This window comes from Amblyraja radiata, chromosome 14, assembly GCF_010909765.2.
Source record: "Amblyraja radiata isolate CabotCenter1 chromosome 14, sAmbRad1.1.pri, whole genome shotgun sequence".
NCBI classification, from domain to species: domain Eukaryota; kingdom Metazoa; phylum Chordata; class Chondrichthyes; order Rajiformes; family Rajidae; genus Amblyraja; species Amblyraja radiata.
Genome location: NC_045969.1, coordinates 31,420,587 through 31,435,057, shown reverse-complemented (window position 1 = coordinate 31,435,057; position 14,471 = coordinate 31,420,587). Strand labels below are relative to the sequence as shown.

The 14,471-nt window shown below is 41.5% G+C and overlaps 1 protein-coding gene across 2 annotated transcripts in view; it reads right to left on the bottom strand.

Annotated features, from left to right (window-relative positions):
* Positions 1-13,116, bottom strand: part of vangl1 (VANGL planar cell polarity protein 1) — a 40,741-nt gene extending 27,625 nt beyond the window's left edge. Inside the window, exons 1-2 of one of the 2 annotated variants that reach the window (XM_033033007.1) lie at positions 12,938-13,116; positions 1,481-1,751 (exon numbers count right to left, since the gene is read on the bottom strand). In XM_033033007.1, the coding sequence (XP_032888898.1) occupies positions 1,481-1,551 (71 nt within the window). In that variant the 5' untranslated portion in view covers positions 1,552-1,751; positions 12,938-13,116. The remainder of the gene's footprint in view (positions 1-1,480; positions 1,752-12,937) is intronic. The other variant, XM_033033008.1, reaches the window with a different exon arrangement.
* Between the last annotated feature and the right edge of the window lie 1,355 nt (positions 13,117-14,471).

Genomic DNA, 14,471 nt, shown 5'->3' with positions numbered 1-14,471 from the left:
CAGCATAATAGAATTTGTGAATAAGGATCACAAATTAGGAATTAGTTAATTCTGTGCGTTTGTTCTTCGTACAACATGCAGAGGAACAGAGGCAAACCAGCTTTCTGTCCTCTGCAAAAGCTGCTTTGTAATCAGCTGTCAAAATCTCTCTCTCTCTCTTTTAAACATTTCCCTTTCCTTCCATTGAATGCATTTTAATTGTGGTCATCTCATCTTGAAAGAATCCTCGACAATGACAATTATGGGATTGCACCCAAATTCTACCATTACAGGATTGTGATGATCTAATCTGGTGTGCCACTTGGAATGCTTGACTTCATATTTCTACGGAAAATAAAACATAGAATGTAGGCATTACCATCAGCTACCTAAAGAAAGGTGTGACTAGAGTCAAGTCTGAAGATAGATAATTTACCATGCAAATGTGCAATTACTTCTAAATTAATATAATACGCTATATCCTCCAATAGAAATATATATGGCTCATCTATCAGGATGTCAAATGCTCAGTTAAAATCCTGTTTAATGAAGAATACAGTATGCTTTGCACCGAGCATGGCAGATAAGGCTGAAGAAGGGTCCTGACCCGAAAAGCCACTTATCCATGTTCTCCAGGGATACTGCCTGACCCACTGAGTTACTCCAGCATTGTGTCTTTTTTTGTAACCCGGCATCTATAATTCCTTGTTAATACATGTTTCTTGTGTATCAAATCAAAATCACTCTCCTTTGCTGTAACATCATGCTTAGTTTAGTTTATAGTTTAGAGATCTAGCACAGAAACAGGGCCTTTGGCCCACCGAGTCCACACCGACCAGCGATCCATATACACTAGCACTATCCTTCACACTAGGAACAATTTAAATGTTTTACCAAAGCCAATTAACCTACAAACCTGTACACCTTTGGAGTATGGGAGAACACCGGAGCACCCAAAGGAAACCCACGCAGTCACGGGGAGAACATACAAACTCCGTACAGACAGCACCTGTAGTCAGGATTAAACCTGGTGTAAGGCAGCAACTCTATCGCTACGCCACCGTACTGCCAAGTGGAATACAGTCTGGAGGTTGAGGCAACTTATTCATTAAGAGCCCCGTCTTATTTATTTTAACATTTTTTTCCTCTAAAGTGACAGAAGTGGCTCTGATAATCTAATGTTAGGTTATTTTAGTTTAAATCTGTTTTTATTTGTTAATTTTCCACTAGAATTTCTTCACATCATGCTTTTAAAATAAACTTCATTGTTCAGAGGGCCTAAAGACTGCATTCCTAAATTTGTAATGATTTTAAATGGGCGTAGATTTCCTTGAAACACAATTACTTATTGTTGAATGTTAAACAAGGTCAGCAGTGTTCCAAAGAGGAGCTTCCTCCAATTCTTTCCCAGATACGTTTATACAAGGTCTCCCTTTAGTTACTATGGAAGCCTAATTACATTGACCATGTTAAAAGTTACTCTAAAAGAAACAATACATACCCATGTCTGTGAGAACTCTTGGAGCGGCCTGAATAGTAGGAATATCCAGAGTATGTAGATTCTGTGTCCATCGTTGTAGATTCCTTGCTAATGGGCAGGTAAGCCGACTTCCAACAATTAATGGATTTTGTTCTGGCTTTCTGGGGGCCAAACTGGTGTTTGTGAATGCTCTTGTCCAAGCCAGATGGGATGGTCAGCAGGCTGGCAGCATGGCTCTTTAACTGGTCTATTTTGGATGCAAATCGGGGGCCTCCTGTGAAGAAACATTAACCTGTGGCAATAAGACATAAATAAATACTTTTCACTGCAACACGTCTCAGAGATACCAACTTATCAACTGATTACTACACAGCACTGAAAAATATTTAATAACTACATGTACAGTTTGAGATTGAGTTTAGTTTATTGTCACATGTACCAAGGTACAGCGAAAGGCTTTTGTTACGTGCTAAGCAGTCAGAGGAATTAGAATATGTGATGCTATCGAACCATCCACAGGGTACAGATACTTGATGAGGGATATAACGTGAATAACATTAGTACAAGTATTGTTCCAGATAGCAACAAGGAAACCACTGCCCTACTTCTGTAAATTGAAGCTTTACAACCAACCTAGAAGACAAACAATGGGGAATGTTCCCCAAGCGTAGTGTACATCAGAAACCACAGACGGCACCAACACAATAAGACAACAGTTCACATATATGGTTTAATGGTGTATTAGCAGGCTTAATAAGATTGGATTAATAAATGGTTGATTTCACCTAGCTACTAGTCAAGAACAGACTTTTGTGCTATTGCTTCGCTAAATTAAACGACTAGTTTGATAATAAATCACTAACCTATGAAACATAGAACAATACAGCACAGGGATAGGCCCGTCGGCCCACAATGCCCGTTCCAAACATGATGCAAGATTAAACTAATCACCTCTGCCAACACGTGATCTATATCCCTCCATTCCTTGCCTCTCCATGTGCCTATCTAAAAGCCTCTTAAATGCCATTATCGTATCTGCACCCACCCAACACCTCTGGCAGTGCTTTTCAAGCACCCACCACTATGTAAGAAAAACTTGCCCTGCGCATTTCCTCTAAAATTTGTTCCTCTCACCTTAAACCTATGCCCTCTAGTCTTTGACATTTCCACCCTGGAGAAAAAGGTTCTGGCTGTCTATTTTAGTTATGCTTTTCATTATTATACATACCTCTAATTTTATAAGAATGATGAACATTTGTGCTTCCATCCATACACAGATTTTCTGGTGGAGCTTAAAACGATAATATTTGACACCATACAGAGAATAATCTAAAAATTTACATCGCCTCAGAGTTCAAAATATGTTTGGGAATCCAGTGGAATGTGTAAGCAGCTTTCAAACCAAGTCTAAACCATGCCAGCATTGCATGTAATGTCAAACAATGAATTTGAGACAACTTCTTCCAGAGCGATGAGTTATGTTAGTACAGGTGCACAACCTTTTATCCGAAAGCCTTGGGACCAGACACTTTTCGTAATTCAGAATTTGTCGGTCTTCGGAATGGAAATTTTTTAGCGTAGATTTTAATGGCTGGCTCAGTGGTAGAGTGCTCGGCTCATATCCGCAAGGTCGCGAGTTTGCGCCTTGATCCCGGCAATAAACTCTGTCGCGTGTTTGAGTCTTCAATGTAGTTTTTTCTTGCAGAATAAATGTTTGTATGAAATGCAGTGTAGGAGAGGTGTACTGACTGTGTGGGCAGAACTTTGGAAGTGATTGCCCACCAGTCTAAAAAGCCGCTGTGTCTCCCTGTCCCTGGGATAGCAGGGGGCGATCAAACAGCACAATACCCCCCTCCCCCTCCAACTCCAGAGGAATCCGCTCCCCGATGGGCCGCTACGGCGACAAGTGGCAGTTTGCCCACAGCCCGAGCTGCGCCCCCTCATCCGCCACCCCAAGAACAAGACGTACCTTGCACACCATCAGCTTCTGCCCCTACGTGTTCCTCTGGAGTTGGAGCGGGGCTGGAGTTGCTGCTGGCCGTGGGTCTCTGGGATCTCCGTGCTTGCAGTGGGCCTGGGGGTCGGTGTCCCGTTGGTCCTGACGTCTCCGGCCACCCCCCTGGACTGGAGCTGAGACTGGGAACTGTACCGCCCTTACCCCCTCCCTCTGCAACTGCAAACAACCCCACTCTCCTGCAAGGGTGGTACAGTTCCCGGAGGATGGCAGGTGGCCGGAGACGTCAAGACCAACAGGAACTCGCTCCCCGATGGGCTTCTACGACGTCCCCGAGCTGCGCCCCGTCATCCGCAACCCAGGTTCCTCTGTAGTTGGAGCGGGGCTGGGCTGCTGTTGGCTGTGGGTCTCTGGGATATCCGTGCTTGCAGTGGGCCTGGGGGTCGGTGTCCCGATGAGGGGGCGCAGCTCGGGGAACGGCTTCTGGTGGTCCTGACGTCTCCGGCCAGTTTGCAGTTTTCCTCTGGAGTTGGAACGGGGCTGGGCTGCTGTTGGCTGTGGGTCTCTGGGATCTCCGTGCTTGCAGTGGGCCTGGGGGTCGGTGTCCCGTTGGTTCTGCTGCAATCGCCGACTTGAAGACAGTGCAAAGCCCCCGCGCCGGTGCAATGGGCGGGGAGCTGGAGAGGGGAGGGAAGGGGTCACACACATGGCCGGGAAGCAGAGGGGTGTAGGTGGGGTGAAACTGAAGCGAGCGACAATCTGCTGCTGCCTGCCCGCTGAGTTAAAAAGTTCCCACGCAAGACTCACGAAACACTGTGTATCGTGAGTCTACCGTGGGAACTTTTTAACTCAGCTGGCAGGCAGCAGCATATTGTCAATTATTAACCCTCCCGCGCAATATACCCTCACCTTCTCTTTTATGAATGGGGATTTAGTTCCCCTTTCTTCGAGGACCGACCGGAGGTTCCGCTGTCACCTCTGCGGGCCGCCCTCGGTGAACGTTTTCAAGGACCTTTCTTCAAGGACCGAAAAAATGGCCGCTATTCGGAGGTTTTCGTTATTTGGATCTTCGGATAAAAGGTTGTGCACCTGTACAGAGCATCAGATATTTTTGCAAAGTGTAATCCATTTTCCAGCAAGTCCAATTCTATAGTATGGTCATAACCATGTATTTGTAACAAAAGTCTTCAATGAAACAGCAAATTAATAAACTGTTACTGTAAACATTATTTTAACTAGCTAAGATCTTGCCAGCTTTAAAAAAAGATTTAAAAACATACCCTCATAATCTACATTTACAATTAAAAACATACATTATATTGTTAGTTGTTTTAAGTAATTGGTATTTTGTTTAATCTTTTAAGACAGTGCTCTTATCAGACATTACAAAATTGTGGATTGTGGATTGATTCATTCTTGTTTCAAGAGTACCCATGAAATAGCCCCCTTTTGAATTCTAGAATTATAATCATTACATGCAAAATGCTGGAGAAACTCAGCGGGCGAGGCAGCATCTATGGAGAGAAGGAATAGGCGACGTTTCGAGTCGAGACCCTTCTTCAGATGGATTTGGGGAGGCGGGTGGGAAAAAGAAAGGAAGAGGCAGAGACAGTAGGCTTTGGGAGAGATGGGAAGGGGGAGGCGAAGGAGGGAGAAAGCAAGGACTATCTGAAATTGAAGTCAATGTTCACATCGCTGGGGTGTAAACTACCCAAGTGAAACATGACGCGATGTTCCTCCAATTTGTGCTGGGCCTCACTCTGGCAATGGAGGAGGCCCAGGACAGAAAGGTCAGATTCGGAATGGGATGGGTGATCATATGCTTACACAACTCAGTTGTCTTTTAAAAGCTTAAAAAGACATTAATGAAATTGAACTAAAAATTCCTCAAATTCCTTAGATATCCACTCACCTCAAACATTTTAAGCCACGCATTAATAATATGCAAGAGCATGGTAAAAACGTGGTACAAGGCATTGTTGAGTTGTACATATTAATGGCTAGAAAGTTTTTTTCTTTCAAGGTATAAATAAACATTGTATGAGATCCGCATCAGAATTAAACATAAATAGCCAATCACCAGGAGACATGGCCACCAGGTCACAGATCTTACAATTAAATTAGTGGAACTTTTAGATTGAGAAAGCTCTCCAAAAACAAAATACTTAATTGATAACACTTCACTGTAAAGACTGCAAGTGTCTGCTAACCTTTGTGTAATTTAGTTTTAACTTGCCCTTTACTGGATATTATTGCTACTTAGGTTAATAGACAAGTTTGTAACTAAAGATCATCAAGTACATAACACAATGAAATGTATTGAACAACAAAGTCTTTTACAACCATTGATTATTTTAATTCTAATTACAATGTAAAGGAAAATGGTAAGTCAATTAAGTACTTCAATTAAGTGTAATGATTGTTATGAATCTTTGAAATTTGCAGACCAGGGCCCATCATGTCCATGCTAGCCATAAATGGACTTTTTGTTAATACTATTTCCCAGCTCGACATCTACAACCCTCCAGGTTATGGTTTTTCAAATGCTCGGTAAGGTTCTTATATTAGTTTAAATCCCCTGAAAAGATGGTGGAAGGCATACTGATGGGGTGCATCACAACATGGTTGGGAACAGCTCTGCCCAAGACAAGAAATTGCAGAGTTGTGGATGTAGCCCAGTCCATCACACAGACCAGACTTCCCTCCCCTTGGGCAGACAATACAGAAGCTTGAAAGTGTGCATCACCAGACTCAGGAACAGTTTCTTCCCCTCTGTTATCAAGTTTGGCCCATAAACAATGGTACAGGTCGATTCTCCCCATTATGGTCGTTGTTCCTGAAACTGTTACCAAGCACTCTATCTTCTTCCCTCTCTCTCCATCCCCCTCCCCCTTCCCAGTTCTCCCACCAGTCTTGCTGTCTCCGATTATATTATTTGTCCCACCCACTCCCCTGACATCAGCCTGAAGAAGGGTCTCGACCCGAAATGTCACCCATTCCTTCACTCCAGAGATGCTGCCTGTCCCACTGAGTTACTCCAGCATTGTGACTACCTGCAGTTCTTTCTTGCACCCTCTATCTTCTCCTTTGTTTTATCTATTGTACTTGAGCTTGGCTCGATTGTACTTATCTAAAGTATAACATGATTTGATCTGATAGCATGCAAAACAAATCTTTTCACTGTATCTCAGAACATATGACAATAATAAAACTAAACATCTATATGCTTATGACCTTCTTGGTCATTATGCTGAGTAGATAGTAGCAAACATGGCATTAATTCCTCTGCAACCTTTCAGTTCATCACATGCAACAAACACATTTAACAAAAGTCACTGAACATTAAACATAACCACTGCAAAAGTTCCCCAAGTAAATTTGGTAGCGAATAAATCAATAGCCAAGATTGCTAAATGTTATTTCCATTCAAAGGTCTGCAACATTAACAGCAACCTCATTTAGCACATTCTCTTCAATCTTACCCATTCGAATTTGTAGCTGGGGTAACTGAAGTGGGAGGGTTTGCCTCAAGTTCAATAAAGCTTTTGTTAAAGATGCTTTTCACATTATGTTACAATAATAGCTGTGCTTATGTTAGCATTTTGTACATTAAGTATATTTTGATTTTCAGTAAACCAAATATGTTGTTTCAGGTATGAGGGATCTAAATCTGAGGACCCTCTCTTTAAGACTCCTTGTGATAGCTATACCACAAGAGCCTCTGTAATATTGGACAAAGACAGACTTTAGGGTCGAGTCCCTGAATTATGACCTTCATTGTTCAACTCCAAGCTCTGGAATGGATTTGAAAATCAATTACATTTCAATGGTGTCAATATACATTCAACTATCCATCTTTCCACAAATACTGAATATGGTAATGATAAATTGTGAATAACGTGTTGGTTTCTACATCATTAAGGCAGTCACATGCAGAACATTCTGAAAAAGGAATCTTACAAAAACAGACTTTGGCATTGTCTCAATGGAAGACATGTTGTGGTTATGAATGAACCATAAACTCAATCAGCAACTATTGCTGGGATCACATTATAGACAAAGATATATTGTCATGTGTGCTTCAAAATGTGAAACACATTTTTCTCCCACAGTAACATTAATAATATTATTGTGTCCAGTGATATAGTAATGTTATGTGATATGTTCTTTGTTAAATATGTCAAACAAATGCTCTAGTTTTAGAATTGCTGACATCATATTTTCATTATGGCTAACTATAGAGCCATGGAGCTGAAAAATGTTCAAAACTATATATTTTTCCCTTTCTTGGAATCTGTTGAGGAAGACAGGTTTTAAAAAAAATCTTCACAAATTCAATAAAAAGGGAACTTTTCTCGGCCATCTATCTATAAGCTGCATTGGAGAGATAATTAGAAACTTAAAATATTCAATCCTCAATGGGAAATTTAACGTATTTTACAGGAATTCTCTTATACTTTTAAAAATGCAATATTTACTTGGAATGCTCAAGATTTAGTCAAACCTATACAGCACCACATACAATTTGAAGCCAATTGGAGTATGCTGAGCTTTCCTTGTATTTAAACTACCCCAAAGATGGTATATAAAAAAAATATATATATACAATTAAAAAATCAAGGGCGGCACAGTGGTGCAGCAATAGAGCTTCTGCTTCACAGCGGCAGAGATCAAGAATCAATCCTATCTGTGCAGAGTTTGCACATTCTTCCAGTGACTCTGTGGGTTTTCTTCTGGGTGCTTCGGTTTCCTTCCACATTCCAAAGACATGCAGGTTTGTAACTGCAGATGCTGGAAAATCGAAGGTAGACAAGAACCCTTGGGGTTCGGCCCGAAAAGTTGCCTATTTCCTTCGCTCCATAGATGCTGCCGCACCCGCTGAGTTTCTCCCGCACTTTTGTCTACCTTCAGGTTTGTAGGATAATTGGCTCATGTAAATTGTCCCCGCAAATTGTGTAGTGTGTGTGATCAATGGTCGGTGTAGACTCGGCAGGCCGAACGGCCGGTTTCCAGTCTATAAACTCTAAACAAGATTCTAGTAGTGCACCAAAAAAAAAGTATTGGCCATTTTTTTTTTAAACAAAACTTACTTTGAAATACATTAAAATTTGAATAATTATCAATTAAAACAAATCTTGTATGCATAAAATATTTTTAGTCTTGTGGATTTATCTATTTTCCAAATAAATTTAAGGTGATCAATTGGTACATGACAATAGTTACTCAAGTCTTTATACAAAATGTCCACCTTAAATATTTTCCCCTCAAAGCTTCTTCAGTATCATTCCCTCTTTATTCCATCCATTTTATATACTCACTCCTATCATAGTAGTATAAAGCTTCCAAAATTGCAGCCCACTTCTCCTAGTTATACGGTTTTTGACAAAGAAAATCAGATCTTGTTACATAATTTATAACCTGATACACTATGATTGAATTTTCCATTCCCTTAAGAATCTTAATTATATCCACTGACTCCTCCTTTTGGTACCAAGAGAAATACTGGAGCCAAAAGCCAATTAGATTGAATTTTCAGTTCTGCCTTTTATGCTTTTAAATTCTCAATGCAATTTCATATCCAAATTTAGCTTTTATTCCAATGTACAATGAGTTTTCCTTCTGCTGTTACACACTGCACTATTGTTTTCAGAGAGGTTTCCATCAATACAAAAGCTATTGTTTATTAAATACATCCATTGCAGAGTGCTCCCAAAAGAACTCGGTGCCAATAAATCAACACCAATGCTACGAAATGTCATTTCCATTCAGAAGTCTGCAGCATTAGCATCAACCACATTTACCACATACTTGCAGATCTCGGATGTATCCCGTGCCATTTTGCTTATAGTTATTTTCCTCATTTCTTCCATTATTGACTATAGGTCATGCTACCCGACGTATACTCACGAGTAAACCTTCTTATACTACTCTGATCTCTTCCAATTGTTAGACATAATTGTAAAAAGAAGCATCTTTTGATATTTCTGGTTTAGCCAAGATTCTGTCTACATCAAAAGTCTGCCTCTCATACAATGCCAATTTACCCAGAGATTGATTGCTCATTTTACACTTAAAGACATTTTACACTTAAAGTCCATCTTGCTCATTGTGATTATGAATTTTGGACCTTTCACTTCAAGGTAAATCCACAAATTCAAAGGAAAGCACATCAGTCATGGCACATCAACACAAAGCAGTAACAAAATGTAAAGAATCTCACCACATGTTCGTCATCTCAAATTAGACTGGTCTTCTAGCTTATTAATGCCCCTGTGATTTGTTGCAGTCCTACTCAACACTGGCTGTTCACTCCAAGCCACAAATTGATATAATCCACAAATTAAAAAAATTGTATTTCTGATTCCAAAGTCAGATGTGTTTCTGTGCAACTACAGAAATTACACTTTTAATAATGTGACCATTTCTGTGGGGCTTCAAGCCTTGAAACAGAGTACAATCTGTTAAAAAAAGTATTTAAGGCTGTCTCCAATCACACAAGATTATTATTTCACTTGATTAATATCACTTTAACTAATCAACAACATGCAACTGACCATTACAAAATTCAAGATACATGTAAAATGGTGGATCTGCAAAACAACCACATCTCATTGATAATATCTGATGAAAAGTCACCAAATCAAAATATTAACTTTGTATTCTTCTCAGTCTAACAGATGCAGCCTAACCCACCAGGTATTTCTAGCATCTACTGCTTGTTTTCCAGATTCAGCATTGAGTATTACAGATCTGGTGAAATTGGTATATATACACTGAAATAATTAAGATATCACATTTAAAAAAAAATGAATACAGGTTATGGGATTAATCTTATTTTGTTTTGGGTCTAAAAAAATGAAAGTGGAAGATTTATCAGGCCACTACCATCACCACAATTGATATAATTCATTACCACGATCAATCCACATGACTGATGCATAATATTTATAATGCAAGATTAATATTGGGTTACAAAATTTGTCTCATAATAATTAACTGGAAATAATGGTCATAGAGATTCACTCCAAAGGAGTGAAAATGGTTAGATAATTTTAAAACACTTCAACTAACATCTTGCTAACTTCTTAAATTGCAATGTCTTTGCAAACTTCTTTAAAGATCATGAGTGAACATGAAAAACCTCACCACTTACAACTGCAATTAAGTGTGAAACAGTTAAATAGAAACAATAAGAAACTGATGAAAAGCTTCATAATAATTGAAATAAAATTAATATTTCAAACAGCACTGGAAAAATTAAGCCCACATATTGGCATTGGTTTATTATTGTCACATGCATTGGGGTGTAGTGATTTTTCTTTGTTTTGCATCTTATCCAAATAGCGCATGCCATACACAAGCGTAATCATACCATCCACAAGTACACCAGGTAGTGTAAAAGGGAAAATAAACAGAGTGGAGAATATAGTGTTACAGTAACAGAGAAATTGAAGCTTAAAAAAAGAAAGGGCCACAAAGTAATAGATTGGAAGATTGGGAATACATCCTTAGCATGTGGGAGGACTGTTCAAGAATCAAGAATGAAATCAGCAGGGAAGAAGTTGTTCATTAATCTGTGGTGTGTGGGAATAAATAATCACATTTATAATCCCAGAGGATCAATTTTCCACTGACTCTACACCACTATATTGTGTCTGCACTATTCACTAGTGTAAAACCTTTAAACAAAGTTGAAAGGTCATCAATGCAAAGTATTAATTAGACACAGATATGTCGATATAGATAGGTATAGATATTGCCTGATTGCTAAGTAACAGATTTTTTTTAATGTAAAAGTGTTTATAACGTTAACTTTACGTCTTAAAGCTTAATTTCTGCTATTGAAATTGAATGATTGGATGACATGCAACTTTAATTTAGAAGTTGGCCAATTCATTTTCAAATGTTTGGTAACGACTGGTTGAAGTCTGATGAAATCCATTATATTTAATTATTATTTATTTGATTAAAGTAGCCACTGGATTGCCAAATGGAAATGAAATAGAAAATTTCACTTGTAATACCATAGTGAAAATTCAAGGAACTTTAAAAACAAAGCACATGGCTCAAATCAAAGGAAGACAAAAATGCTGGGAGAAACTCAGTGGGTGAGGCAACATCTATGGAGCGAAGGAAATAGGCATTTTCCAATTTCCGGCACAATCCATTGTTGAATATATTCAGCAAAATACAAAGTGTTGGAGTAATTCAACAGGTCAGGCAGCATCTGTGGAGGGGACACAAGGAAGTGTAGGTGCTTGAATCTAAAGCAAAACACAAAGTGCTGGAGTAACGCAGCAGGTCAGGCAGCATCTGTGAAGGGAATGGATACGCAACTTTTCGGTTCTGAACCCTTCTTGACATTTCTGCAGAATACAGAGTTTATACTTTTAATCCCAATGTACAGGAATGTAAAATTCTAATAATCTGAAGAGCAAGTAAAGTAAAATTGGAGTGACGCAAGATTTGCAATAAAGCTGCGGGTCACAAAATCTTGCAGAGTTTACAGCAATTGGGGGTTGAACACACATTATATGTGCAACAATGGTCACAAAATGCTGGAGTAATTCAGCAGATCAGCCAGCATCTCTGGAGAACATGGATTGGTGACGTTTCACGTCAAGATCATTTTTGCTGCCTGATCTGCTGAGTTACGACAGCATGTGTGCCTTTTTTGGGCGAAGGAGTGGGAACCAGCATCTGCAGATCCTTGTTTCTGCAATAAACATTGGTACTCGGAGATACCTTCTCATATTGTTCTGCATTAGTCACACCCCACTTTCCATCTCCCCCCCCCCCCCCCCCCCCCCCAATGCCCAGGAGGACCTTGCTTCCCCAATCCCAACCAGAGACCTTTCACCACTCACCGCTCCAACTACCACCACAATAGGTCTTCCACCACCCCCCACCGAGAATCATTTGTCTCAAACTCCTGCTTGAAAGGGATGTTGAACAAAACACAAGTGTTAGAGGAATATGGCCATACAGCATCTTGGTCTGCAGGAGGATCCGGACACAAAACATCACCTATCCCTGTTCTCCCAACAGATACTGCCTGACCCCGTTGAGTTACACTAACACTGTGTATTTTTTTTAATGTATAAACCAGTTTCTGCAGTTCCTTGTTTCCACTCCCGAGGGGGGGGGGGTTTGTTAGGTTTGCCCAGCTTTAAAACATTCCCCTTCCATTTTAGCGTTATTGTTTGCACGGGAGTAATGGTGGCGACGCGGGTATCCGCCCTGGATACGGAGGGAGGGTTGATGCCTCCCTCCTCAGGTCCAGAGTGCAGGCGGTGCCGGCCACTAATACCTCCCTCCCCTCACTCACTCTCTCACACCCACAGTGCATGGGAACGCGGGCCCTGCCTGCCGGAGGGGAGACCCGCAGCCTGCGCGCTAGGCCGCGGCTTCCGCCGCTTCTCCTTTCTCTCCACTCCCCTCAGAAAGCACACTGGAGGCTCTCATGAAACCAAACAGGCGGATAAAAATATATTTTTAAATAAGATGAAAGCGGCCTGACTGACCTGGGCCCGGCGTCCCGTGCAAAAGGTCCCGCTCCTGGCCGCTGGCGAGCGCAAAGAAAACCCCGGATTGAGGGGCGGGCGTCGAGATGGAAACGCATCCACCGGGAAAAAAATTCGATCCCGTGTTTGAAAAAAACCATGGGGCCGCTCAGCCGCCGTACGCTTCACCGCGCATGCGGGTTCTGTCGCCCGCCTCTCTTCCCCATCACGTGACGGGCTCGACGGCTTCCCTCCCCCTTAGAAACGGCGGCCATTCGTCATCGACCACCCCCCGTCACGTGGCACGTTCGCCGTCTCCCCGCCTGGAGACGGTGGCAGTTTGTTCTCCACGTCCCTTGGCAACGAACGCCAGTTCTGGGAGATGGTGCCCAAAGTCTCTATGATCTTTGATGGTGTCCATCGTTGTCAAGTTAAATGGACGTCCCGAGGTAAAACTCTTCCTCATCAAGGGTGTTTATTTGTCATATGTACCGACAAGGGAACAATGATTTTTATAGTTAAACAAAAAACACGCACAAAGTGCTGGAGGAACTCAGTGAGTCGGGCAGCATCTGATCTGTGGAGGTCGGCTGGTCATTCCATTCACAGATGCTGCCTGACCCTCGCTGTTTTACTTCAAGAGAGTTTTATTGTCATTTGCCCCAAACAGAACAAATTCTTACTTGTGGCAGCAGAACAGAATATATAAACATAGTACTCTGTAAACAATATAATAATGAAAAAAGTTCAGTGTGTGTGTATATATGGAGGGCTGGTCCCCCGACGCAATATTCCACCTCTCCACCAATTCCAATATTGGTGGCCAGTGGGGGGGCATTCTAGAGCGCTTGTATGGGTTCTTGGGGTGGCAGCTCAGTCCCTCAAGCCTGATCTGCTGGCAGCTCACTCACGGCTGGTGGGCTGGCAGTTGACGCATGACTATTCCTTGAAATTGCATTTCAAGCAGGGTGCAAGGCCACCAAATTCAAATCCATGTTCCTACCATTACAAGCAGGGTGCAAGGCCACCAAATTCAAGTGCAGTGCCTTACCACTATGAGCAGGGTGCAAGGCCACCAAATTCAAGTGCAGTTTCCAACCACTTCAAGCAGGGTGCAAGGCCACCAAATTCAAGTGCAGTTTCATACCACTTCAAGCTGGATCCAAGACCACCAAATTCAAGTGCAGTTTCATACCACTTTCAACAGGGTGCAAGGCCGCCAAATTCAGTGCAGTTTCATACCACTTCAAGCAGGATGCAAGGCCGCCAAATTCGTGCAGTTTCAATCCACTTCAAGCAGGGTCCAAGGCCACCAAATTCAAATGCAGCTTCATACTTGGAGGAGGAGCCATCTTGGGGAACGGCTGCTAACCAGCAGCCGTCCGTTTAATTCACTTTTTTTTTTGTAGTTCTAGTGAGTCCTGTGTTTTGTTTGTGGGAGAAATAGACTGTTTAATGTGGGGGGAAGGGGGTAACTATATTTCTAGGTCCCTACCTGGTCGGTGAGGCAGCTTTTTCTCCGGGCTGCCCCGTCGACCCGTCCTCGTGGCCTACC